We start from the raw sequence: 23,694 nt of genomic DNA on the forward strand, positions 1-23,694 counted from the left end.
TGGGAGTGCAGGTGAAATACTGGGAATGCAGGTAAAATATAAGTAGAGGAGAAAACACTTCTCCTCGGTTTTGGTAGACAATGTAAAACTGGAGGGGAGGGTAATTACCGACCCCGATGGTTTTACATTGTCAACCCAAACTGAGGAGAAGTGTTTTCTCTAACATATATACTGTCAATGATCGGTAATTACAATGTAGATGATCATTTAATGTAGCTACATAACCATAACTTAAGCGCACGTAAAATCAATTTAATGCCAGTTACGGTAAGTAGCTAATTTAACACTGCCACGTTTGTTGGCCCGGTGGCCGTGCGGTAGAACGCCTACCTTCGGATGATCTTTGTATTGTGAGTTTAATCTTGAATGATATTTTTCAATTGATTTCAAACACTCATGTATCATTTGAATGTTGATGTTCATATAAAGTTAGGAAAAGTAAAACTTGCGGCGAAACAGTCTTTCTAACGAAAATTAAAACCTGGGAAGAGGTCTTTCAATTGAAAAGTAAAACCTGTCCCTCCAAACCAAAAACCTCAAATGCGGTTGTTCTGGGAAAACAAGAGATGACCTAATATATGGTGAGAAGCACACTTTACGTATATTTAGTGCTTGCAAGGAATTGGGAGTGCAGGTAAAACATTGAGAGTGTAGGTAAAATACATAGTGCACGTAAGGTATTGGGAGTGCAGGTAATATATTGGGATTGCAAGTAAAAATATAAACTGCTGTTAAAACATTGTGAGAGTAGGTAAAATATAAAGTTTAGTTATAATAGTCGGAGTGCTGAGTAAACATTGGGAGTGTGGTTAAAACATTGAGAGTGCAGGATGAATATTGAAAGAGCATGTAAAATATTGGGAGTGCAGGTTAAATATAAAGTGCAGGTAAAACATCAGGAGAGCAGGTGAAATATTGGGAGTGCGGGTAAATATTGGGTAACTTGGTAACTTGTATTATCAAGTTGCACCCATTGCGTGTAATGTTTTCCACCACATGTTTATGCTTGCAGTGTTACTGGTGTAAGTTACTCATATTGTTATGTGGCAGCTTAATCAGTTGCTGAGGCGGCAGGGTAGCCTAGTGGTTAAAGCGTTCACACGTCACGCCGACAACCCAGGTTCGATTCCCCACATGGGTACAATGTGTGAAGCCCTTTTTCTGGTGTCCCCCGTCGTGATATTGCTGGAATATTGCTAAGATATTGCTGAAAGTGGCGTAAAACTCAACTCACTCACTCACTCACTAATCAGTTGCTTGAAGTTACAATAAATGCCTGCTTCCATCATCAGACATCAGTTACTTAGACACTGGGTACAAAATCTTGTGACATTTCAACGAAGGTCATACTTCACTGTCTTATAAGTAACTTGTAATGGGAGAAAGATGGATTTTGCAGCCAGCTACATGCTGTGAAAAAGAACCAAAGACATTGTGTGTATGGATGTTAATGTCACTTTAAAAGCAAAAGTGCATCCTAAATTATTGCTTTAGTAGTGTGGGCTGTTACATCAGCAGTTGCATGGTTGATGTCTTGGTGGAGCCAAGATTGTAACGGTTCAATCTGTGGAAATCACCTGATTGCATTTGGTGCAGGTAGTAAAAAGTATTTTAAAAATTAAATCTTACCCTAAACAGATAATCCTTTATTGAATTGGCTAGTATCAAAGGCTATTTTGTATTTTGGTCAAGTGTACTTAAAACCCATGCAGTACGATTAAGAAAAGTTATTCATTGCTTGCATTGTAATATGCCTAATTATCAATGTGAATACTTGTAACAATGTTGTGATGTGATTTTGTTCTGTGGATCAGTTGTTCCAAGTGTGTGACAGTGTGTTGCATGTTGCAGCTTCTAGCCCGGGCATTCCAGGACATGGGTCAGGACGACAATGACCAGTATGCTGGCCTGGCCCTCATGCTGGCCACAGACTTCTACCTGGACCACCAGAACAAAGATGTCCGACTACTTGTGGCATGTTGCATTGCTGATGTCTTCAGAATATTTGCTCCAGAGGCACCGTACAAAGATCAAGATCACTTGAAGGTGAGTTGAGGCGGCATCTGCTGTGTTGAACTGGGCTCTTACAAATATATTTCAATATCATCAGAGAGTTATGTGTGGAGTACTGATGCACATCATTGTGTGTTGCACTGATGCGCAACATTGAGTGTTGTGCTGGTATGCTTGTAATTAAAGGTGATGGTTTGGGTTTTTTTTTTCAATACTATGATTGTAATGTGACAGTACCTAATGTGAAAACCTACAGATTCACATGTTATGCCTAGTTTTTATTCTCACTTATGAAAGTTATGAATTGTTTTGTGCTATTGACAAAATACCATTGCACTGTATGTATTTCTGTCTATATAGTGTAATCAGGGCAAACAACTGGAGAGAATATGTCATTCACTTTGTTGTTGCTCTCATAGTTGTACTGTCAACTCCCAATGCTCTGAATGCCAGCATCTCAAGTATTATGCACAACTCAAAGTATCAGTCGGTCCTGACCAATTTATTTTGCCCATATAGACGCACCTATATCTCTAATACATCGGTAAGCCAAATTTATTACTTAAACCGCAGCGATTTAACTCGTATTTGATACTGGTTAAATCATATCGTGGCTTTATTCTTAGTGCAAGAATGTTGACATGTTTTGTCTATTTCTTTGCTGTCTATTACAGGCAGTGAAATAGACATTCTGTTATTTAAAGCAATGTTTATATGCAGGATGAGCCAGGATGTGATGTTGAAATGGTGGTGTTTGATGTCAGAGACAGGAAGTGATGTTGGCATGCTGGTGTTTGTCACGGACGCGAAATGATGTTGACATGCTGATGTTGTGTCCGAGACAGGAAGTGATGTTGACAAGCTTGTGTTTGTCAGAGACTGGAAGTGATGTTCACATGTTTGTGATTGTCAGAGACTGGAGGTGATGTTGACATGCTGGTGTTTATCTGAGACATCCAGTGATGTTGACATGTTGGTGTTTGTCTGAGACAGGGAGTGGTGTTGACATGCTGATGTTTGAGACAGGAAGTGGTGTTGACATGCTGGTGTTTGAGACAGGAAGTGGTGTTGACATGCTGGTGTTTGTCTGAGACAGGAAGTGATGTTGACATGCTGGTGTTTGAGACAGGAAGTGATGTTGCTATGCTGGTGTTGCAGGAGATTTTCATGTTCCTGATCAAGCAGCTGAGGGGCTTGGAAGATCCTGAGGCTCCATCTTTCAAAAGATATTTCTATTTATTGGAAGTAAGTTAATGTCTTCAGGAACATATTTCCTCTTCCATGTTTTTAATGCAAGTAAACTGTGACACCTGGTGACAATAACATGAGAATCCCGGTGTTAACTAACAATCAACACCTTGTGGTAAATAACATCTACAATGCTGGCTTTTATTTGAGACCTGGTTCCAAAGTTTATTTCGTTTCAGAAACTGCAAAACATATCATTTTTTTCCTGTGGGACAGTGTCTGCTCTGGCTTAAATTTTCTTGGGGTCCGTTGGACCCCTTCACTTAAAAATTAGGGGACTAAAAACAAACTGGAAGGGTCCATGAACCAGCTATGACATCTTACATGTCGTCAAATGCACAGTGAGATGTGTATTTCATTGAGTCTGAATCACAACCTAATGTTTTTGGAAATGATAGTCCATTAAGCATGCGTAATTCCATCAATGCAGCACATTTTGATGCAGCAGTTTGCTCCTTTGTCAGCTAGTATATATATAGAGCATTGCAGATTGAACTGCACATTCCTTGTCATTCAGCACTTTGGAGACAACTGTAGACATGTTCTGTCTCAGAGATGCAGCTTGAATAGCAGAATTGTGGTCACCAGCCTTCATGTGCCTGACCAGTGTGGAATGCCTATACTTATGACAGCTAACAGTAAATGCACTGGTCTTGGTTTCAGAAATACAGACATGCCAAGTCATGCCAAGTGATCTTTCTAATCTTGACCAGTTGTACTTTGTAAACCAGCAACTTTGAAATCGCTTTTCAACTTTTTGTTTCTTCTTTTTTCTTTTTTTCTGTGTCATTTTTTTCACCAGTTTTCTCAGCTGGTAATGATTTTTGAGCTGTAGTATTGTCTAAAATTGCCTGAATATGATACCTTGTCATCACGGGAGCTGTCAAATTTATGCAAACGTAGTAAACGAATTCTTTATAAGGATGTGCCGTATTTCAAAGAACAAGGTAAATAACAAACTTTGGACGATGATTATATATTCACTCACTCTGACAAATTCTAAGAAAAAAACACACAAGTCTTTTGTAGAATATCAAAGTATTTAGAGTCCATAAAAGAAAAACAACGCCCATATTCAAGTTTTCGCATTTATTCTGCATTATATTTGTTTGCGCCGTTAAATCGTCGAATACGTTTGGCTTGCCTGGCTATTTTTAGCTTGACACAAGGTCGTGATATTTTCGACCAATCCCCATGCTAACCAAATTACGAATGTTGCTGAGCCCTTTAATAGCTATCATCTGATTGGCTGAAGAAACCCATGGACCATACCGTACATTAATTTATGCAAAACCGATAATATATGTAAATCAAGTAACCAGTTTGGGTATTGGTCATGAAAATTGCGAGACAAATAAAACTGGTTTTGTTTAACAAGCGGAAGAGTTTATGAACCGGAAACAGTTACAAACATTTTGCAGTCTTCTTTGACATGAAATAACCCAATATGCTACGACCTGTACACACAGATGTACATTTTTTATTTGTGATAGGAAATCGATACTGCTCGAGTCAATGCGTCCACAAGACCCTCGCATGTTACGTATGTGCGTTCAAACTCTTATTTGTGCGCCCAAGATGCAGAAACGCGCTGTTCATCCAACACTGCTGGAAGTTTGTAATATTGTTCATATGAACAGAAAAGTTCCGAGGCTTACGAGAGTTTTGTGAAACAGGGCCCTGGTTTGTATTGCACGTGCTACAGTAATGTGTTATGTTGACAGAACCTGGCCTGGGTGAAGTCCTTCAACATCTGCATTGAGCTGGATGACAACCAGGAGATATTCTGCTCCCTCTTCAAACTCATGTTCTCCATAGTTAGGTAATGTTGATATTCTTTCTCTCATTTTATGTCCATTCACAGCAGGATTTGGCACCCAGTTTACATTGTCTTCTGCTTCAAAAGAAAATGACAGTTTGGGAGTTGATAGTTTCCTTGGTAACATATATGTTCAACTGATAATTGTGATGGTTTCAAAGACGTTTTTTGTGATATTATGATGTTGTGTCCCATCAGAGATGAAATGTGAAGGAATAGGGTGTGCTTGTATTGAGGATGTTTGGCTCGTCTGTGGTGCTATAGACCAGTGATATTCTCCATCCATTTGCAGTGACAAGCATTCCAGCAAGGTGAAGAACTTCATGTTGGACATGATGACGCCACTCATAGCCGAGGCTGACACTGTGTCACAAGAACTGTTGGATGTGGTCCTCATCAACATAGTAGAGCCTCAGAAGGTGGGTCAGCATGAACATAGTATAGCCACAGAAGGTGGGTTCTTGTTTACCTAGCAGAGCCTTGGATGGTGAGTCCTTGTTTACATAGTAGAGCCTCAGGAGGTAGGTTCTTGTTTACATAGCAGAGCCTTGGATGGTGAGTCCTTGTTTACATAGTAGAGCCTCAGAAGGTAGGTTCTTGTTTACCTAGCAGAGCCTCAGATGGTGAGTCCTTCTTTACATAGTAGAGTCTCAGAAGGTAGGTTCTTGTTTACATGGCAGCCTCAGAAGGTGAGTCCTTGTTTACATAGGAGAGCCTCAAAAGTGGAGGTCGTTGTTTCTATTTTAGAGTCTCAGAAGTGTTTGCAAAGGAGAGCCACAGCAGGTGTGTCCTTGTTTGCATTGCCACGCTTTAGGTAGTACGTGATCAAGAAGACAAGCCTACATTTTCAATAAAAGAATCCTTGTTTCAGTCGCAGAACAAACATGCCTATGCCTTGGCTAAGGACCTCCTGAGGAGAACCAGTAATGCCATCGAACCATACATTCAGGCAGTAAGTCAGTTGAGATCTGCTACTTTTTGTCGTTTTGAAGGACTTCTATATCTGTATTCACTGGTTACTCAGTGCCTTTAGGTTTTCTATAAGCAGCTTTAAGACATAAAACAATATTTATGGTGTGAGAAATATATTCCATTGTGTGTTGTCTCTGAAAATTGGAGAATCTTTACAGTTAAGATAGAAATTCTCTTATTTGCCTTCTTCAAAATAAAAAAATGCTATTTTATATATTTATATGCTAAATATGTTAAGAAATGATCTGTGCGGCGTAGCAATTTACTATTTTAAGTATATATAGAAATACAGTTATTTTGCATGTCAGTCCTTTTGTATTCTATTATACGTAGTACATTGGTCTGTGGCTTTCTACTGAATAAAGTTGAATGTATGTAATGGAGGATCTCTACTTCAGTTCTTCAACAACACGCTGATGCTGGGGAAGACCTCTGAGAGTGAGGTGTCTGATCACCTCTATGATCTCATTTATGAGCTGAACCAAGTGTCTCCTAATGTACTCCTGGCTGTTCTGCCACAGCTCGAGTTTAAACTCAAGGTAAGCCCTGTCCAGAATTCCACAGCGAGTGTTTCAAATTCAAAAGTAAACCTTTCTGAACGTTATTCTGAGACTCTTGAACGAGCAAGTTGATTTTCATGGTGAGAAAAAGAAAAACTTTGTTAAACATTTAGAGGTTGATTAGAACATTTTTAGATGTTGGACTTGAAGACAAGCCACAAGTCCCAACTAACTGGTTACTGACTGTTTACAGAGTAATGAAGAACATGAGCGAAAACATGTGACAAAATTGCTGGCAAAGATGTTCTCAGAACCTGGATCTGACCTGGCCAACCAGAACAAACCACTGTGGTACTGCTTCCTTGGCAGGTACGTCAGACACTCCGCCATCACATTCTAACAGCCCCGTGAAGATAGAGTTCAGAGCTGACCCTTAGCAACCCATGCTTGTCATAAGAGATGATTAACAGGCTTGCTGAGAGGGTTATGTGTCATTGAATTCCAATTTCGTGTAGATTGATGCTTTGATCACTGGAATGTCTGGTCCAGATCCAATTATTTACTGACATAGTATACAGTTGGAATATTGCTAAGTGCGGCAGTAAAATAAACTCGCTTGCTCACTCATTCTAACAACGCAAGTAACTACTGTTGTTTGTGAGATTGTTTGTACATGATTACGAGAGGTGGGCGACAATACTGGTTCACTGGTGTATTGCAATTTAAACTTCACAGAATGATATATTGCAGGACACTTTTCATGAACCGGTTCATTTGATATGATCAGCAATTTCTGTGATTTAGTAAAAAATGCTAGTAACATTTGTATTTCTTCATATTGGTATGCACTAATAGTTTTGAGAATGTTGCATTTACATCACTTTTAAACCACATAATTAAAAAACTGATTGGTCTTGGCATTTGTATTGATAAACAAACCCAAATGACGGATAAAGCTGCAGGCACTTTTTCTTGAGTTCCAAACTATAGAGCAAAATCTTCAATTTGGAAACATTTTCAATTTATCTTTTGTACAATCAGTGACGTCAAGTGGCATTGTTGCAAAAGAAAAGAAGCAATAATTTCATTACCGAAAATTATCTGTATACACCAACACAAAATATGAACATTTTGGCAATACCCAATCTTAGGGGTTTCCCATATCAAATCTCTGTGTTCATATTTACAGAATTGTTATGTCCGTGTTTATGTTCGTGTACGCTAATTTGTTGAGTATGCTTTTTTCTTCAGGTTCAATGACATCAGTACATCTGTACGTATCATCTGCTGTTCGTTTGCTCAGTACTTTGTGCTAAACCACCCAGAACTGACTAAAGACATCCTTGGTAAGGACCCAAATTTCCCATACAGTGTGGTAATTCAAACAAAATTGCATGTTATGGAAGTGTGACGATATATCATAGTATCGATGATCTTGAAACATTATCGAATAATAAATATGTCAATACTCTTTTGTCGTATCGTGATACATATCATTGACCTTAAACTTGATCATTTTCACTTGAAGTTGACAGCTAAGTCAAACTTTACACTGTTACTCGATTTAGTAATACACATTTTGAAAGAAAATAACAAGTGATAGCACATCATTATGTGAATTAAATTGTATCATTCCAAGATATTGTAATATGTATTGTATCATGAATTTTCTGTATTGTGACACACCTACTATGTTAGTATGTACATTATTGTGTATTTTCAGGCTATTCTGTTTTTGCCAGGAAAAGAGATGTTAGTGGCGACTGGTTTGTCTGTTTGTGTTTACCAGTTCATGTGTTTCTGCAGAGCAACTAAAGGTTCGGCAGCATGACCCCGAGGAGACTGTCAGGATTGAAGTCATCAACTGTGTCATGAATGTTGCTAAGAAAGACTTCGACTTTGTAAATGAAGAAATGATGACCTTCATCAAAGAGAGAACCTTGGACAAAAAGGTAAGCACCAGCTGGAAATTTGTATCCCTTGCTCGTGGTATATAGGGGCATGGCATCATTTTGAAAACAGTGTCACTGATGACCCATTTATCTAACATGCTGCGGTGCATTGCAGAGTTAGACCTTTGAAGATCTATGTGTGGATTGATCTTCAGTAATCAATGCTTGTCATCAGAGGCGACTAACAGGACTGGGCGGTCAGGCGTATCCCCATTGTGTCGATCATTGCTCATGCTGTTGATCACTGGATCTGTAATATTGCTGAGTGCGGTGTAAAGACTCACTCACTCACTCACTCACTCACTCACTCACTCACTCACTCACTCACTCACTCAGTAGGGAGTTGCTTCAGTGGTTCCACATGGAAACTCTGATTGTTGGAATCTTTGTTCACCCCAGTTATGTTTCCTGGTCCTAACTGTGTTCATGTGGGTTCACCAGAAAGACACCACAAACTTTCCTCCCACACTCAAGATAACCAACTCACTCATTTAATCGTAAAACAATTTTTGTATGGAGTCGGTTATTACTGATCATGAATTGAACTTCCAAGAAGAGAAAAGCTGAATTAGATATTAGAGTGAAGGTTCTTTCGTGGTAAATGTTCAGAAGGACTTCATTGAGAGTTGTTTTCAGTTCAAGATTCGTCGTGAAGGGTTGCTGGGCCTGGGTCAGATGTACAAGCAGGTGATGACCAAGGAACCCATCAACCCACAGCATGAGAAGAAAGTCGCTTGGATCAAGAACAAAGTGTTCCATGCTTACTACCAGAACAGCAATGATGACAGGTAACACTCATTTTGTGGAGCTAGGTCATGCTTCTTTGCTCAAACATTCATAAGACGTTAATTATCTGAGACATTGTCCCATCAATATGCGCTTTGAGCATGTCCCTCAGTGATGTGGAACTAGCACTTTATAAATACCCTTATTATTATTATTATTATTATTACTATTATCAATAGATGTTAAGAAGTTATCCTCTGATAAAACCAGTGCTCAGTGCTTGCACAAGCACTGTATTGCTCTCCCTCTCATCCTGCTCCAGAGATGTCATCTCACATGATTTTGTCGCATTTGCTAAGAAAAAACAGCACAAATATGCGACTACAGTAACAGCAAAAATCTATGAATTTTAAAAATAATGCATTAAATTAAGTTATCAAGTAGCATTTGGCTCGTACACAAGAAATTTCAACCATGTCACAACATATCAACAATCCCCAAGTAATGACTTCCATGGGATGACTAATTTGTAAGATAATCGATCGAAACAAGGAAGGAGATTTAAATATGCACACATATTTACATACTGGTTGTGAAAACCTGTAAAATGGCACATGCTGTGACTTGAACATGCTGCAGAATGACATTACTTGCTACAGGTTACTTGTTGAACGGATCTTTAACATCAACTTGGTGCCATACATGCTGCCAGCGAATGTACGGATGCTGAGACTACTGCGTCTCTACTGTACCCTGGATGACCATGCTGTCAAGTGAGTCAGCACAACTGTATACTGATTTATTTCCTTCCAGCTGTATACTGCCTACATGGGTTAGTAATTACAGTGTCTGCCCAAAGAGCGGAAGGTCATGGGTTCGATACATGTCCATGTCATACCAAAAGATGGTAAAATGTGGTACATGTTGGTCCTTGTCCATCTTGTACGGCAAGGACTGGTCCGTATGATGTGTCTTAGTGGGGTATTGATGCGTAACTGCACCATGGTATACATCTCATTGAGCTAGCACTATAAGACCAGGTAAACTTTGGCTTAGCACAAGTAACCACATGTACACCCGTTAGCAGTATATTCTTAATTACAGCGGAAAACCCCATCTCACCTCATCTCCAGCTGTGCTAATTTGGCTAAACAAATCAGATATTAATAATTTTTCACCAGCCAAATAAAGCTGTGCGCAAAGATTCATATATAGCTTGATGTGTAAAGTTTGTGTCGATTTCTTTGCAGGGCATTTAATGAATTGCTGAAGCACAGAAGTTCGTAAGTATCATTCGCACAAGACACTAATCACTTGCCTCAATCACATCAGTGTACAGATTTACATTGATTATAGCACATTGTGGAACCTTACCCACACATCACATGTTTCACTTAAGTGGTAAGCTTTAAGGATCTGGTTCTCTAAACTCTCCCACTGCGGTTATTGCAGGACAACACTTTAAAACTGTCGAGAACAGCATTAGCCTTGGTGTATGATGTTTTGGTGCAGTGATAATGTAGGCCACACATGAGTCATGCTGGTGGTCTGAGAGGTTTGTCTCTTTGCAGGGTCCGGATCCAAGTTATGCAGCTTCTAGAGGCTATAGAACTACACGGACAGCCGAACGCCCCTCCACTCTTTCCAAGACTGTCAGGTCTAGCTCGTAAGTATTGATTATGCTTCTGTTGATGGCAAGAAAGGAATATTACATAATATAAAATCGTTCTTTATAAAGCAACTATAACTGTCTGACAACAGCCACAAGCAGTGCATCCATCAAAGTCTATGACCCTTGTGTTGAGTGGATGTGTTTTGTGAACCTTGACATACCCGTGGGCAGTTGCTGCTATGTTTCCTGACTTCCCCAACAGGTACGCTGCCTGAACAACAAAAGCCACAGGAATACCTGAAGAAGTTCAGCCAGAAGCTGCGAGATGACAAGCGGATGAGGCACCTGCTCAAGGTGGTCGTACACCCTGAATGCTCCTGTAAGAAGGCAGAAGAGGCTGTGGTATGTACATAGGTGCTCTGTCCTGGAAACATTTTGTTCATTGATACTCAGATGTCTAAGTCAGACGTACAGGCAAGCATAGACAGTGTCGGACCAGGTTACATTAGTACCCCGCCCACTATGTTGATTGTCCTTCAGCGGGGACCAGCATTTCCAGTCCAACCCCATTCCCACAATTGTGTCATAGTGTGGGCATTGTGTGAGTTTATGTTAAGTTGGGTTGAGTCCCATCTGGGATTAGAACCGACACCCTTGGAGTTAGGCACCTTATCATCAGCACATATAGTCAGCCATCTAACCTGCTCAGCCTTCACAGGTTCCACAAAAATGGAAGTTGGACAACTGGTAGTCCAGACCACACACATTATATAAGTGAAATCTATCCAGTGTCATGCTTGGTGTGGGTAATTTACAGACTGCCGTATAGTGCTTGCCAGCAGACAAGCTTACAAATGAAAGCATGGATCCATTTCATGGCATACAGCCATAGAAGAGTGTTGTCACTACAACTTTGCCATATGTGAATTAAAAAATACAGCTTGTTCTACCACCATGTATAGTGTAATAAAGCACACTTTGCTTTCTTATTCCTCTAATGCTTCTCATGAGTCAGGAAAAGTATGACATATCAATTTTATCGCAAAAATTACCTTTTTAGGTAGAACTGAATATTTGCAAGTTATTTCTAATTTATTCTTTCAGAAAGAGATATTGAAAAAGATAGGATGTAACCCTGGACAAGCCAATTACATGTACAACCTAGTCAAGTCGCTACTAGAACGTATCGCACCTGTAATGATTGATGCTGTTGCCATGGAGAAGCTTGTGAATCACGTAAATGAAACATTGACAGGCCTTGGTGAGAACATGGAAGGTATCCACAATGCTGCAGAGAAGTCAGTCAAGTTACTGTTGGTGAGTGGAACCTTGCTCAGGCCTCTCTAACCTTGAGTCATTATGGGAAACCATCATTCTGGACTTGCCCTATCCTCTCAATCCTTGAGTCATCATCACTCCTGTTGGAATCACAGGTGTCTAATAGGCTTTCTGTCAGTAGAAGTGATAGTGATTCATACTTGTGAATAAAGTATTCGGAGTAGTAACTTAGCAAATGTACGTAAAGGTCTAATAGAACACAGAACTAACCTACAGGAGAAAGAAGCAGCATAACATTGTATTTACATTTGTATTGTTTGCATTTAAGGCATCACTGGCAAACCTTGGTCAATCAGATGCCATGTATTATATATTAGCCAAAGGGAGCGAAATCCCCTTTATGTGTTGCTGACTGTGAACCACATTAGTGATGTCTTTTGAGAGAATGATGTTTTTTTCTGCATTGTGTTGTTGTGTATGGTTTAGCTCACAGTTAGCAACTAAGACCCATGACACTTGTTACAGGCCCTCTCATATGCATATCCACATCACTTTCGGACTGCTGAAGTGTTTGAAAAATTCCTTACGTTCCTGAATCATGATGATGACACCGTCAGTAAGTACCACGTTTCTATTTGTAATTCTATCTTGCAACTGTGTTTTGAAATGGCAACTGTTTTTCTTCTATTTTATCTTGTTTTGGAGAACCTGTTTGAAACCTGTGAACTAACTCTGAAATGAAGGCTCTGAAACATCTGTTTTCCAGGTGATATTACACAACAGATCATCACCAACACTGGTTCAAATCTGCAGAGGATGCACCCTGACATATACTCGTAAGACTCTACATTCATTTCTCCGTAAGCAGGCTTGCTGCATCGAATGAAAACATTAAAGAAGTTGATGTGTAGAGAACAACGGGAGATAAGTGTTTGTGTAGAGGACAGCGGGGGATAAGTGGTTGTGTAGACAACGAGGGGGATAAGTGGTTGTGTAGAGAACAAGGGGGATAAGTGTTTGTGTAGAGAACAAGGGGGATAAGTGTTTTTGTAGAGATCAAGGGGGATAAGTATTTGTGTAGGGAACAAGGGGGATAAGTGGTTGTTAGAGAACAAGGGGGATAAATGGTTGTTTAGAGAACAAGGAGGGGGGGGGGGGGATAAGTGGTTGTGTAGAGAACAAGGGGGACAAGTGGTTGTGTAGAGAACAAGGGGGATAAGTGGTTGTGTACAGGGCAAAGCTGTTGTCAGGGGGAATAAGTTATCGTGTAGATGACAAACTTGTAAAGTGTGTTCTGCTGAACAGACCTGAGCTTCTTTTCACAAGCACTAATGTAATCTTAGTGCAGTGTTAAAGAATGGGAGTTAAAGTTAACCCTGGCAAAGGTTGTTTTGTGAAAGGAGCCTATTGTAAATCCATTGGGAAGATGCTCCCTATGTTACTTCATGCTGCTGAAACTGACCAGATGCTACAGTTAGTGAATACTGTTATAGGAGCCTGGTACCCGTGTTGGTCCGGACAGCCAAGATGGGAAACCCTAAACAGACAAAGCATGCCATCAGATGTATCAGCGTAGTGTGCAAGAAGAAAGAGCCTATTCTGGCTCAGGTGTTCGAGGTGAGTGCTTGCTTAGTGTCTGCTGGGGGGCAAAGGCAGAGAGTACAGAGAACTGAAATATTTTGTCAGAACAATATCTCAGTCTACTTTTAGTCATGGCTGTTGACAGTGTGTTACACATAAAGTTCTACCTCCTTTATGGCTTGTATGTTATTACAAGACGACAACATCGTATGGTGTAAGGAAGCAGTTTTTCAATCTGTTAATCATCTCTATATTACATTGTGGATAACTCCTTGTCCATTGCTGATGTTGAGACATTGGTGTTGCAGTATGTGAAGAAGAACCTGGATCCTGAGTCAGCCAACTACATCACATCGATCGTAGCGTTGGGACATATAGCCAAGTTGTGTCCGGAGGAGTTTGCCACAGACATGAAATCCATTGTTTCCAGAATCATAGTTAAGGACCTCCTCATGCAGGACCGGGTAAGATGCCAACAGTCAGGCTAGGGCTACTGTCTCAGAGTAAAGTGGACATGGTTTTGTTTTTGCCATGCATTCTTGGAGGATTGTTGTTACAGAACGTTTTGTTTTGTAAATTATCACTGCACATACTTTTTTGTTAAAATCTTAACTGACGGTGAATGAGAAAAATGATCTCCATAAACATTTGCTTCTGAGGTGATTTGGGATTGTGGGATAGCCCAGAAGTTAAAGCGTTCACTCACCATGCTGAAGGCCCAATAACCCACATTGATACATTGTGTGTGACCCATTTCTGGTGTCCCAAGCCTTTAAATTGCTTGCATATTGTTAAAAGAGGCATACAGCTTGCTCACTCTTAGGTAATTTGGTCACTGACCTGGTCACTTGTTTTGATCATGGTTCTTTTTTAGTGATTGATCAACATCTAATTGACAAGAATTGAGTGATTTCAAAATTCATAGGAGTCAGTTGAGTCATTTTCCAAATACTTAGTAAGAAACATAATTAATGAATGATATCCAGATACGTGAAAGCATTATGGGGGTAACCTAGTAACTTCAAGCATTCACTCTTCATGTTGAAGGTTTGATTTCCCACATGGGTACAATGTAGGAACCCCATTACTGCTCTCTCTCTCTCTCTCTCTTTCCTTTCCTTTCCTTTCCTAGTGATGTTGCTGGAATATTGCCAAAAATGCTGTAACATCATAGTCAGTCCAATTTCATAGATGCAATATTATAAACTAACACTGTCCTTGATTCTTTCCGTGTTGCAGACACAGTGTGTTGAGACAACAGAAAGCTGGTATAGTGATCACTTGGTGTCTGAAGAAACACAAGCGAAGGTATGTAGTCCGTCTGTTGCCTGACGAGGTACAAAAGCAGTGATCATAAAGCTTTGGCTCTTGATCAGATACTGTTATGGCGTGCAAGCTGAATTATTTTAGAGCTCTCAGAAAACAAATTATAGGTGAGACAAAGCTGTTTTCTCGAGTTTCATTTTATTGAGAATAGTCAGCAATATTTCTACTGTATTGTGGCAGCCAGACACCAAGGGATGGTATTAGTAACAGTGTCACTGGTTGTCATCCCCAATTGTAATTGTATTGACTTTTACAAGCAGTAAAGTGTTGAAGAGGTGTCCTAACAAAGTAGTGACATTGTGTTTGTGTCCGACACTGGGCGGTAGGAGCCTACATACTCTGCTCACATATAAACCGACCACCTTTTTTGAAACAAGGGACACACAAATATTTTCTAAATTATAACAGAACTATTGTAACTGTTTGTCATGGGAAGTTTGTTCTTTTCTGCATGAACTACTTGCAGTCATGCTACTGTTGCATAGTAACTGAACCAGCTAGTCACAACGTGTGTTGTTACAGTGGTTAGTTCCTTCATATGTTGGGTGATACTTGTTTTTGAGCCATTATGGAAGTGTGTATGTAAAGCCTTAGTAGTTAGTTCTGAAACACATATATCATATTAAGATTTCCAGTGAATTTCATAAATAATTACAGTTTAACTCTTACATGTCAATTTTTTTTTATGTTGAAAGAATCCAAACTATACTGCTGTGTGTATGAATCATGCATGTTGATGTTCAGGTGCAAGCGATGAAGCTGTTGGTGAGATGGCTGCAGGGGCTGAAGAGCAACCAGAACAACTCTGGTACGTCAACGCTCCGGCTTCTCTACACAGTCATCATACATGAAGGGGATCTCATGGAACATGGCAGGATCAAGTAAGATGGCAACATTTGTTTGCTGCTGTTAGCTAGTGACACTAAAACTGTTTTTCTTACCTGAGATTTTTACTCAATAATTTGTCCATCAGTAATCTGAAACAGTAAGATACTTCCGAGCATCAGTGATGTCGTGGCATTATTATCTGTCTCTGCAGTTTATGTGTAACCTCAGACTGTGTGTGACTTGCCAGCATCTTTGCACGTCAGTATCTTCGCGGTGGTAAGTGAGTAACTTGGGTCCCCACTTTTCGCCTCAAGTAAGCAGGTTTGTTGTAGTTACCCTTGCATCCATAAATCTGTCTACTCTGTAGTGACCATGTTTCTTCTTGTTGCAGTAAGCCAGAGCTGGCTAGGTTGCGACTGCAGGCAGGCTGCTGTATGCTGAAGCTGGCCGAGGAGACCTGCTACTCTGACATCATCCCTTGTGAACAGTTCCAGGCGCTGGCTCTCCTTATCAATGTAAGAATAGTTGTACAGTAGAAATAATCTGTTCATCCTGGCATATTCATGCTGGTCTATCAGGCTTGTGCTTTTGTTTCTTAAGATCAATAAATATCTTTCGTTTATCCTGGTTTCTTACCTTTTGTGTTGGTTTTACTGTTGTTACAGAAGTAAACGTGTTGTGAACAAATCTACTGGAAATTTGTGAAGTGATCCTCAATCTGATCTGTGTACAATTAGGACATCATCATATTTTGCCAATATTTGAAATAGTATTTTACCCAACATTCAGAGGAATTCAAATCTTAGGCATATATGTATGAAACGACTGTATCCTGGTCTTCACTCTACCAGTGCGTTATGTAATTTGAACCTAGGAAGACACACCAATAGTGGCCTAAAAACATGGCTGTGTGTTTACTCTGTTTTATTTTGTATAAATGTCCTGTGATGTCATGTCACAGGCATTTCAATAGTTCGGCACAGTTTGTTGTGTCCATATTCACTGGAGCAAAAGATGTGTGAAGAGCTAGGGTAAAATAGGGTAGGGTACCCAGTAGGGTTGATCGATGCTCATGCTGTTGATCACACGATTTTCTTACCAATACTTGTTTATTTATAGACCATCGCCATGTAGCTTGAATATTGCTGAGTGCAACATAAAACTAAACACTGACTCATTGGAGCTAAACTACCCGTGGCATGATTATACAAACGTGAACATGGTTTGTTGTTTTATGTGATCAGGACAGCTGCTATCACGTGAGAGTCAAGTTTGCCCTCAAGTTGCACAAGGGGCTCCTGAACATGCGGCTGCCGTTGGAATTCATGAGTATCTTCTCACTGGCAGCCAATGATCCTCTGAAAGAGAGGCAGCGTCAGCTAAAACAGTTTCTTAACGTCAACATTCAGAAGCGGCGTGACTACCTCAAGCAGAACCCAGCAGCTAGAAGTGAGAATGTTTACATTGATTTATCTTGGATTCTAAACATATTGCCAGTTTTGTTTATTGTTGGTATTCATTTTATTCCATATTTCAGAGTCATTTAACACTGAACTGTATGTTTTACACAATGCCATATAGAAAATTGTGAAATGTAAAATGTGGGCTTTAACTAGTACTAGAATGTGTAGTTTACTAAGAAAGTGTAATCCCAAATATAACATATGTTACACTGAACTGTATCGCTGCCTGCAGTGCAGTGATGAGAAAGTAAACAATCAAGGTTCCTCCTATTCATTTCACTTTCCAGTCACCTCAGTCAGAATGGTTATCAATTCAAATAGGAACAGTTGTGGCAAAATATTGGCCTTTGAGCAAAACTAAAAAAATCCTTGCAGTACATGGCCTATCTTGTGAGCTTGAGTTGTTGTTCATTGACTGTAGTCACTGATGGCACACTGTTGTTTTCAGACCGAATGTTTGCCATCCTGCCAGACTACATCCTGCCCTACACAGTACATCTCCTGGCTCATGACCCCGACTTCAAGACCTTCCAGCAGACAGATGCGCTCAAGAACATTAAAGAGTGAGTACCTCTCTACACGTGTCTCTTAGAGGAATAATTAACCTGTCAACTGTGTTCAGGCATCACTCTGTGAAGTACCTTCCTGGGTCAACACATGACTGTGTGATGTACCTGGCTTGCCCTATGCCTGTTATCTTAGCTCATGTACTGCCACTATCACAGTGGTAATATAGATCAACTGGTTTAACCTGCTAGGGGTAGGTAGGCTGTGTTTGTATGTAGTGGTGTTGACTTCGGACTTCATTTCCAGCTGCCTATGGTTTGTGATGGATCCTCTGACTGGCCGCAGTGAGGACTACAACTATGCATTCTTCCGGCGGATGATAGAGAACATGAAACAAACAAAGGATGCCCAATGTCCCGAGGATGATGACATGAACAAAGTAGGTAGACCTTCCACCAGGGGTTTGAATAGAGTTGACAGATCCAACACAAGATGTCTGAACAAAGTAGACCAACCTTACACCAGGTGTCTGAACAAAGTTGATAGACCATGCACTAGGTGTCTGAACAAAGGAGGTAGACAAGGTAATGTTGAATGTAGATTTAAGGTTCTTGTCTCCCAGACTTAATTGTTCACTTTAAGGAGTGCAGTGTTGTTTTTTTACTGGGCACAGTACACAAAATCTAAAAGTTCGCTCAAGTGTGCACTATGAATAGTTTCCAGGAATTGTAACCTTTAAATTGACTGAACCTGGTTTAATAGGTCTTATTTGCTATTACTCAATATGTAGCTGATCTGCTGTCATGTATGGTAGGTTGAATCCTGTTATCAAGTGGACATGTTCTCACATTACGTGTAACTATTTGCAGAAGTTGTATGCAGTGTGTGATGTAGCCCTTGGTTTGATGAATACCAAGACCACCAATATCACCTTGAAGGACAACAACACGGAGCCAGTCCTTCCGGCCAAACTCTTCACCAAACCCGACAAGGTAAGACGGTAGCCTCAGCATACCAGAAGTTGTATGGACTCGCTGTAATAAAACTTCATGCTGGTCCCAGGTTTTTCATAAACTGGAAAGGTTTTTGAAGTTATCCATGACTGGATTCTGCCATTTTGTCAGAGAAGTGCTGGGCCCCATTCCTGAAAGCGATTGTAGTAACAAGATGATCATAGCTCCAATACTTTAACATGTACTTACAACTGTCATTGCTCTACAATTACTTTGAGGAAAGGAGCTCTGGACTGCTGGAGTTTTGTTGACAGGACTTGTAAAGTGCTGGAGTTTTTGTTTAAAAAATGTGTCTCGCTATAATGAAATTTCAACTGAAAATTATTAACAGTAAAGTTATATAGCATTGCTTACCTCCTGTTGCTTACAGCATAAATGGAAAGACTAGTTACATGCACACTAATGAAAATGGTTCAAATATCAACTCTAGAATCTCTGGCTTGAGAACAAGGTTAATGAGAGTCAAATCAACCCATGATGAAGTGGGCTTAAGTTTGTTTCAAATTTTTTTCAAGTCATGGGGAGAGAACATTTTTAATTATTTATGAAAAAGGAGTGAATATGTTATAAATATTACAGTCTTCTTTAGCGACGGGGGACATTGCCATGTTAGTGGCAAACACTCATCCTTGAAAGTAACAATGTTCTTCAAAAGTTCTTAATGTTAGAAGTTTGTATGACTCATGCAGACTGGTTGAAGTGAACCAAGGGACTTGTTTTAGACAAACACAGAAATTGCACCATTAAAATTTATTCACTAAAGTTGTTTTCTTTTACTACAGTCATATGCCAACACAAAAAGTTATCTTCCTAAAGACTTCAACTTTGATGGGCCAAGGGTGAGTTAATTATGTGATCCATATAAAGCATTGTCCTTAGCATGATTGACTTATATTTTTTCTTTGTTGTGTTGAAGCAGCATTGAGATCACATTTATATACAGCTTAATGCCAAATTACAAAGTGGTACGTCTAGGGTTATAGTTCATTAGTTAGGTTAGAGTTCACTAGTTAGTGTGAGTGAATTCATAAAAAGAGTAGAGCTGATATACTCATACAACCTGTGATACGATGCATCACAATACTAAAATTTAGTCGTGATGATATATTGCCATAGTATTGTGCACTAAAGCTGCAATACGATACGAATATTGATAAAAGGATGGAGATATAATGCTCATTACAATGCCAAAATCTTTAATCTAACACAACTATGGAACTCCTTAGATTGGAAAAAACAAAAAAAAAAAGACATTTTGAAGGTATTCTGTCAAACTTTGCCATCGTTATGATTGTTTTTTCGGAAGTGATGTAATAAAGTTTATACATAGACTTTATGAATGTTATTAAAATTTGAGCGCCATGTTCAAAACAGTTCCTGACAAGAATTCCTGAGGAACTTGTGAAGGGAAATTAAGTGGCATATACATGTAATGTAATCATCAAATAAAAGTATGTCTTCTTTGACAGATACCATGATTCAGCATCATTCAAAGTAAAACATTGATGTATCATAGCCCATTAGAAGTATATTATTGGAATATGTGACAGTGTAAAACTTTGTATCGATTCACAGTATCAGCAGCCCATGGGTCACTGAATCATCACACCACTGAATAAGAGTGACCAGCAGCTTCCAGTTTTGTACTAATGTTGTTTTGGTTTACCAGAGGAAGGGTGTGCAGGCCCTGATTGATGGTCCGCCCCGGACAGGCTATGGTAGCAAGCCAGATCCTACCACCACAGAGATCATAGTGGAGAGCCCAGGGCCAGTTGTCAACCCACATCCAAAGGTTCCACGCATCAAAAGGGGACCTCTCAGATTAAAGTAGGTTATGTCAAAATAGGGCTTTTGTTAGCTGGAGATTAGGTGCCCGACTCTGAGGGTATGGGTTCCAATACTGAATGTGACTCAACCCAACAAAAATTCTAGAATCTGTACTTCACTGAGAAAGTGTACTGAATAGTACGGTAGATAAGCTGAGTTTTGAGGACTAATGAAAAACCTGTAGAAGGCATTGGTCTTATCTACAGGATCCACATCTGTGAAACTTTTTTTCAGGAGTAAGAAAATGCTTCATATGAACAAACAAGAGAAGACAATTTTGTCAGTAAAAATGTCAGATTTGCAGTTAAACATCACAAGACAAGATTTGGTTCGGCTAATGTACGAAACACCATGTTTATACTGATTATAAAGGTCAGGTTAGGTAGTCGATTGGTCACTGAGGTCGGCTTATCTACTGTAATATAGGGTAATCCCAATGTTACATTTGACAACTTTTTGACATTGGTGTATCCATTGAATTCAGCAGCCTACACATGTCAGTGCCCTTTTAATTTGAATCCGATACCCTTCATGATGTGAAGTCAGCACTTATGGTTGTTCGGTACCCAACACAATGTGAAGTCAAAAGCTTGTTGCAATTCAGTACCCAACATAATGTGAAGTCAAAAGCTTGTTGCAATTCAGTACCCAACATAATGTGAAGTCAAAAGCTTGTTGCAATTCAGTACCCAACATAATGTGAAGTCAAAAGCTTGTTGCAATTCAGTACCCAACATAATGTGAAGTCAAAAGCTTGTTGCAATTCAGTACCCAACATAATGTGAAGTCAAAAGCTTGTTGCAATTCAGTACCCAACACAATGTGAAGTGTAAACCTCAACCATTTCAGTATCCCTTTACAATATAGCAACACATTGCTGAAACCAGTAACACCACACACTGTGAAGTCTTCCCACAACCAACTGTCCCCACACAGTATGAAATATGTTTCCAATGTCACTCTTGGCAGTGGGGTGACCTAGTGGTTAAAGCGTCCGCTCATCATTCCAAAGACCTTGTTCGCTTCCAAACATGGGTACATTGTGTGAAGCCCATTTCTGGTATCACTGCCTTGCTCTTTGTGGAAAATTGCTATAAGCGATGTAAAGTCTCACTCACTAATGACAGTGCAGTATTAACAGCTACCCACTCCATTCAGTCCCTTGGTCATATCGTTGTTTCTTGTTCTAGGAAGGAGGAAGAGACGGGGAAGGAGAATGACGGTGATTCCAATGAGTCTGATTCCTTGGAGAAGAACTGTGGAGACTCGGACAAGTCCTCAAGCCCAGAAGTGGCCAAGAAAAGTACACGAAGTTCATCTCAAGATAAGAACTGTGATGAATCTCAGTCATCGAGTGAACACACAAGCAGGGGAGGTAGGGGTGTAAAACCAGGGACTAAACAAACAAGACTTGATGACTTTAAAGTGAAACTATCCCCTGCTAAGAGGGGCAAGGATTCTGTGAAAAAGTCACTTGTGAATGGTACAAATAAAAGGACTGCAAAGGCAGGTGAGGGAGACAGTAGTGAAAGTGCAAAACATTCTCGGAAACGTCATGGGAGTTCAGAAGAGGATGTGCCATCAAAACGAACACGAGGTGCGACCTCAGAGGACGTTGAATCACAGAGAAATACTAGGGCAGCAGATACAAAAAAATCAAAAGGGACAAAAGATAAGAAGTGAGTTAGTTAGATGTGACAAGTAAATTACCTGTATTTATCCAAAGTGGCTTATGAATTCATATCATCTGAAATGTGGGTGATTCCAGTGTCAGGTTTGTGATTTATGAGATACAGCAATGCCATTCATCTCAAATGAGTCGCTAGGACCTTGTTTTAAAATAGGAATTAAGTTAAGGTTAAATGTATGTTTTGGTTTACCCTATAATAGAGCTATAAGTTGTAAGGCAACTCTAACAGTGTAGATGGTTTTCTCAAGTGCCTAATGCCCATATAACTCCATGTTGAATACTATGTGTGTGCTGCTGGTGGGCCAGTATGGAGGGCCAGCTACTTCCTAGTGTTATTCCTTCTGGATATGCTCACTCTTCCTCTCCCTCAACTTTGCCAGTGGTGGTGGTGGGAAGAGCTATAACTGTGACATCAGTGAAACTGACAGTGTGTCCCAGGAGGGCTCAGTGTCCACGCCAGGAGGAGCTTCGCCGCGGAAACGCAAAACCACATCCCCATCTTCTCAGCCTACTGCTCAGGTTAAAAGGTGAGTGATAGCTTTACCGATGTGTGAGGATGTTAAACAATGATACATGCGGTCACTTAGCTAACTAACCGCATACCAGTGACTGTTTACAGTTTGCAAGCATCCCTAGGGGTGTTGCAGCACAGCTATAATAATAATTGCCCTGGTGTGTTTTTTGAAACTCAGCTGTAGCAGAGTGGGCCATTAATTCCATCACTTATTGCGGACGTATTTGTAGAAAATGATGAAAACCTTCCCATACATAAGCAATTCTTTTTCCAAAGTGTAATATATACATACTCAGGCTATTCAGTCAACTGAGGGAAAGAGTGTTTTATCTAACCAGTCAATTATTATTGTTAAGATACCTTTCACAGGGGTGGAAATAACCCATTGCCCGAAATGTCATGCTTTACCAGTGTCTAGTGGAATTTCCATTGTTAATTATGTTGTTCATTTAAATAATCAACAAGAGAATTGGCTGGTGTAGTGGAAGTATTATCAGGGCAAGTAATTTTACAAGTGCCACTGTACCAAGGTACAGTAGCGATTCAAGAATTATTTGCATCCCTGTTTTGTCAAAGTTGTATCAGAGTATTCTGTGACAGCTGGTAAAGCTAAACCACCCGCAGCATGTACGTCCTAAGAAACCTAGACCAACATTTCATACACACATTTTTGGGGCTTAACTGAAGGATGTTAACATACATCTTGAGGTTGTACGTCTGAAGGTATTGAGGAAGTGCTGGGTGGTGGATGCCAGTGGTTCACCAGTAGAAGCCAGTGCACAGTCTCTGGAGAACTTCATGGGCGTAGTATATTATTTATGAACT

General features: G+C 40.0%; 1 protein-coding gene across 1 annotated transcript in view; it reads left to right on the forward strand.

Annotated features, from left to right (window-relative positions):
• LOC137274160 (sister chromatid cohesion protein PDS5 homolog B-like) overlaps positions 1 to 23,694 on the forward strand; it is a 37,206-nt gene that overhangs the window by 9,236 nt on the left and 4,276 nt on the right. Inside the window, exons 3-32 of the mRNA XM_067807195.1 lie at positions 1,852 to 2,046; positions 3,172 to 3,258; positions 4,986 to 5,083; positions 5,373 to 5,499; positions 5,952 to 6,032; positions 6,451 to 6,591; positions 6,806 to 6,921; positions 7,804 to 7,898; positions 8,359 to 8,504; positions 9,141 to 9,292; positions 9,890 to 10,003; positions 10,481 to 10,513; positions 10,802 to 10,896; positions 11,105 to 11,244; positions 11,947 to 12,159; positions 12,646 to 12,736; positions 12,887 to 12,956; positions 13,614 to 13,737; positions 14,010 to 14,165; positions 14,941 to 15,009; positions 15,772 to 15,908; positions 16,247 to 16,370; positions 17,100 to 17,304; positions 17,767 to 17,881; positions 18,132 to 18,264; positions 18,695 to 18,817; positions 19,621 to 19,677; positions 20,508 to 20,665; positions 21,856 to 22,344; positions 22,736 to 22,882. Of these exons, the coding sequence (XP_067663296.1) occupies positions 1,852 to 2,046; positions 3,172 to 3,258; positions 4,986 to 5,083; positions 5,373 to 5,499; positions 5,952 to 6,032; positions 6,451 to 6,591; positions 6,806 to 6,921; positions 7,804 to 7,898; positions 8,359 to 8,504; positions 9,141 to 9,292; positions 9,890 to 10,003; positions 10,481 to 10,513; positions 10,802 to 10,896; positions 11,105 to 11,244; positions 11,947 to 12,159; positions 12,646 to 12,736; positions 12,887 to 12,956; positions 13,614 to 13,737; positions 14,010 to 14,165; positions 14,941 to 15,009; positions 15,772 to 15,908; positions 16,247 to 16,370; positions 17,100 to 17,304; positions 17,767 to 17,881; positions 18,132 to 18,264; positions 18,695 to 18,817; positions 19,621 to 19,677; positions 20,508 to 20,665; positions 21,856 to 22,344; positions 22,736 to 22,882 (4,031 nt within the window). The remainder of the gene's footprint in view (positions 1 to 1,851; positions 2,047 to 3,171; positions 3,259 to 4,985; positions 5,084 to 5,372; positions 5,500 to 5,951; positions 6,033 to 6,450; positions 6,592 to 6,805; positions 6,922 to 7,803; positions 7,899 to 8,358; positions 8,505 to 9,140; positions 9,293 to 9,889; positions 10,004 to 10,480; positions 10,514 to 10,801; positions 10,897 to 11,104; positions 11,245 to 11,946; positions 12,160 to 12,645; positions 12,737 to 12,886; positions 12,957 to 13,613; positions 13,738 to 14,009; positions 14,166 to 14,940; positions 15,010 to 15,771; positions 15,909 to 16,246; positions 16,371 to 17,099; positions 17,305 to 17,766; positions 17,882 to 18,131; positions 18,265 to 18,694; positions 18,818 to 19,620; positions 19,678 to 20,507; positions 20,666 to 21,855; positions 22,345 to 22,735; positions 22,883 to 23,694) is intronic.

This window comes from Haliotis asinina, chromosome 2, assembly GCF_037392515.1.
Source record: "Haliotis asinina isolate JCU_RB_2024 chromosome 2, JCU_Hal_asi_v2, whole genome shotgun sequence".
Classification (NCBI taxonomy): Eukaryota; Metazoa; Mollusca; class Gastropoda; order Lepetellida; family Haliotidae; genus Haliotis; species Haliotis asinina.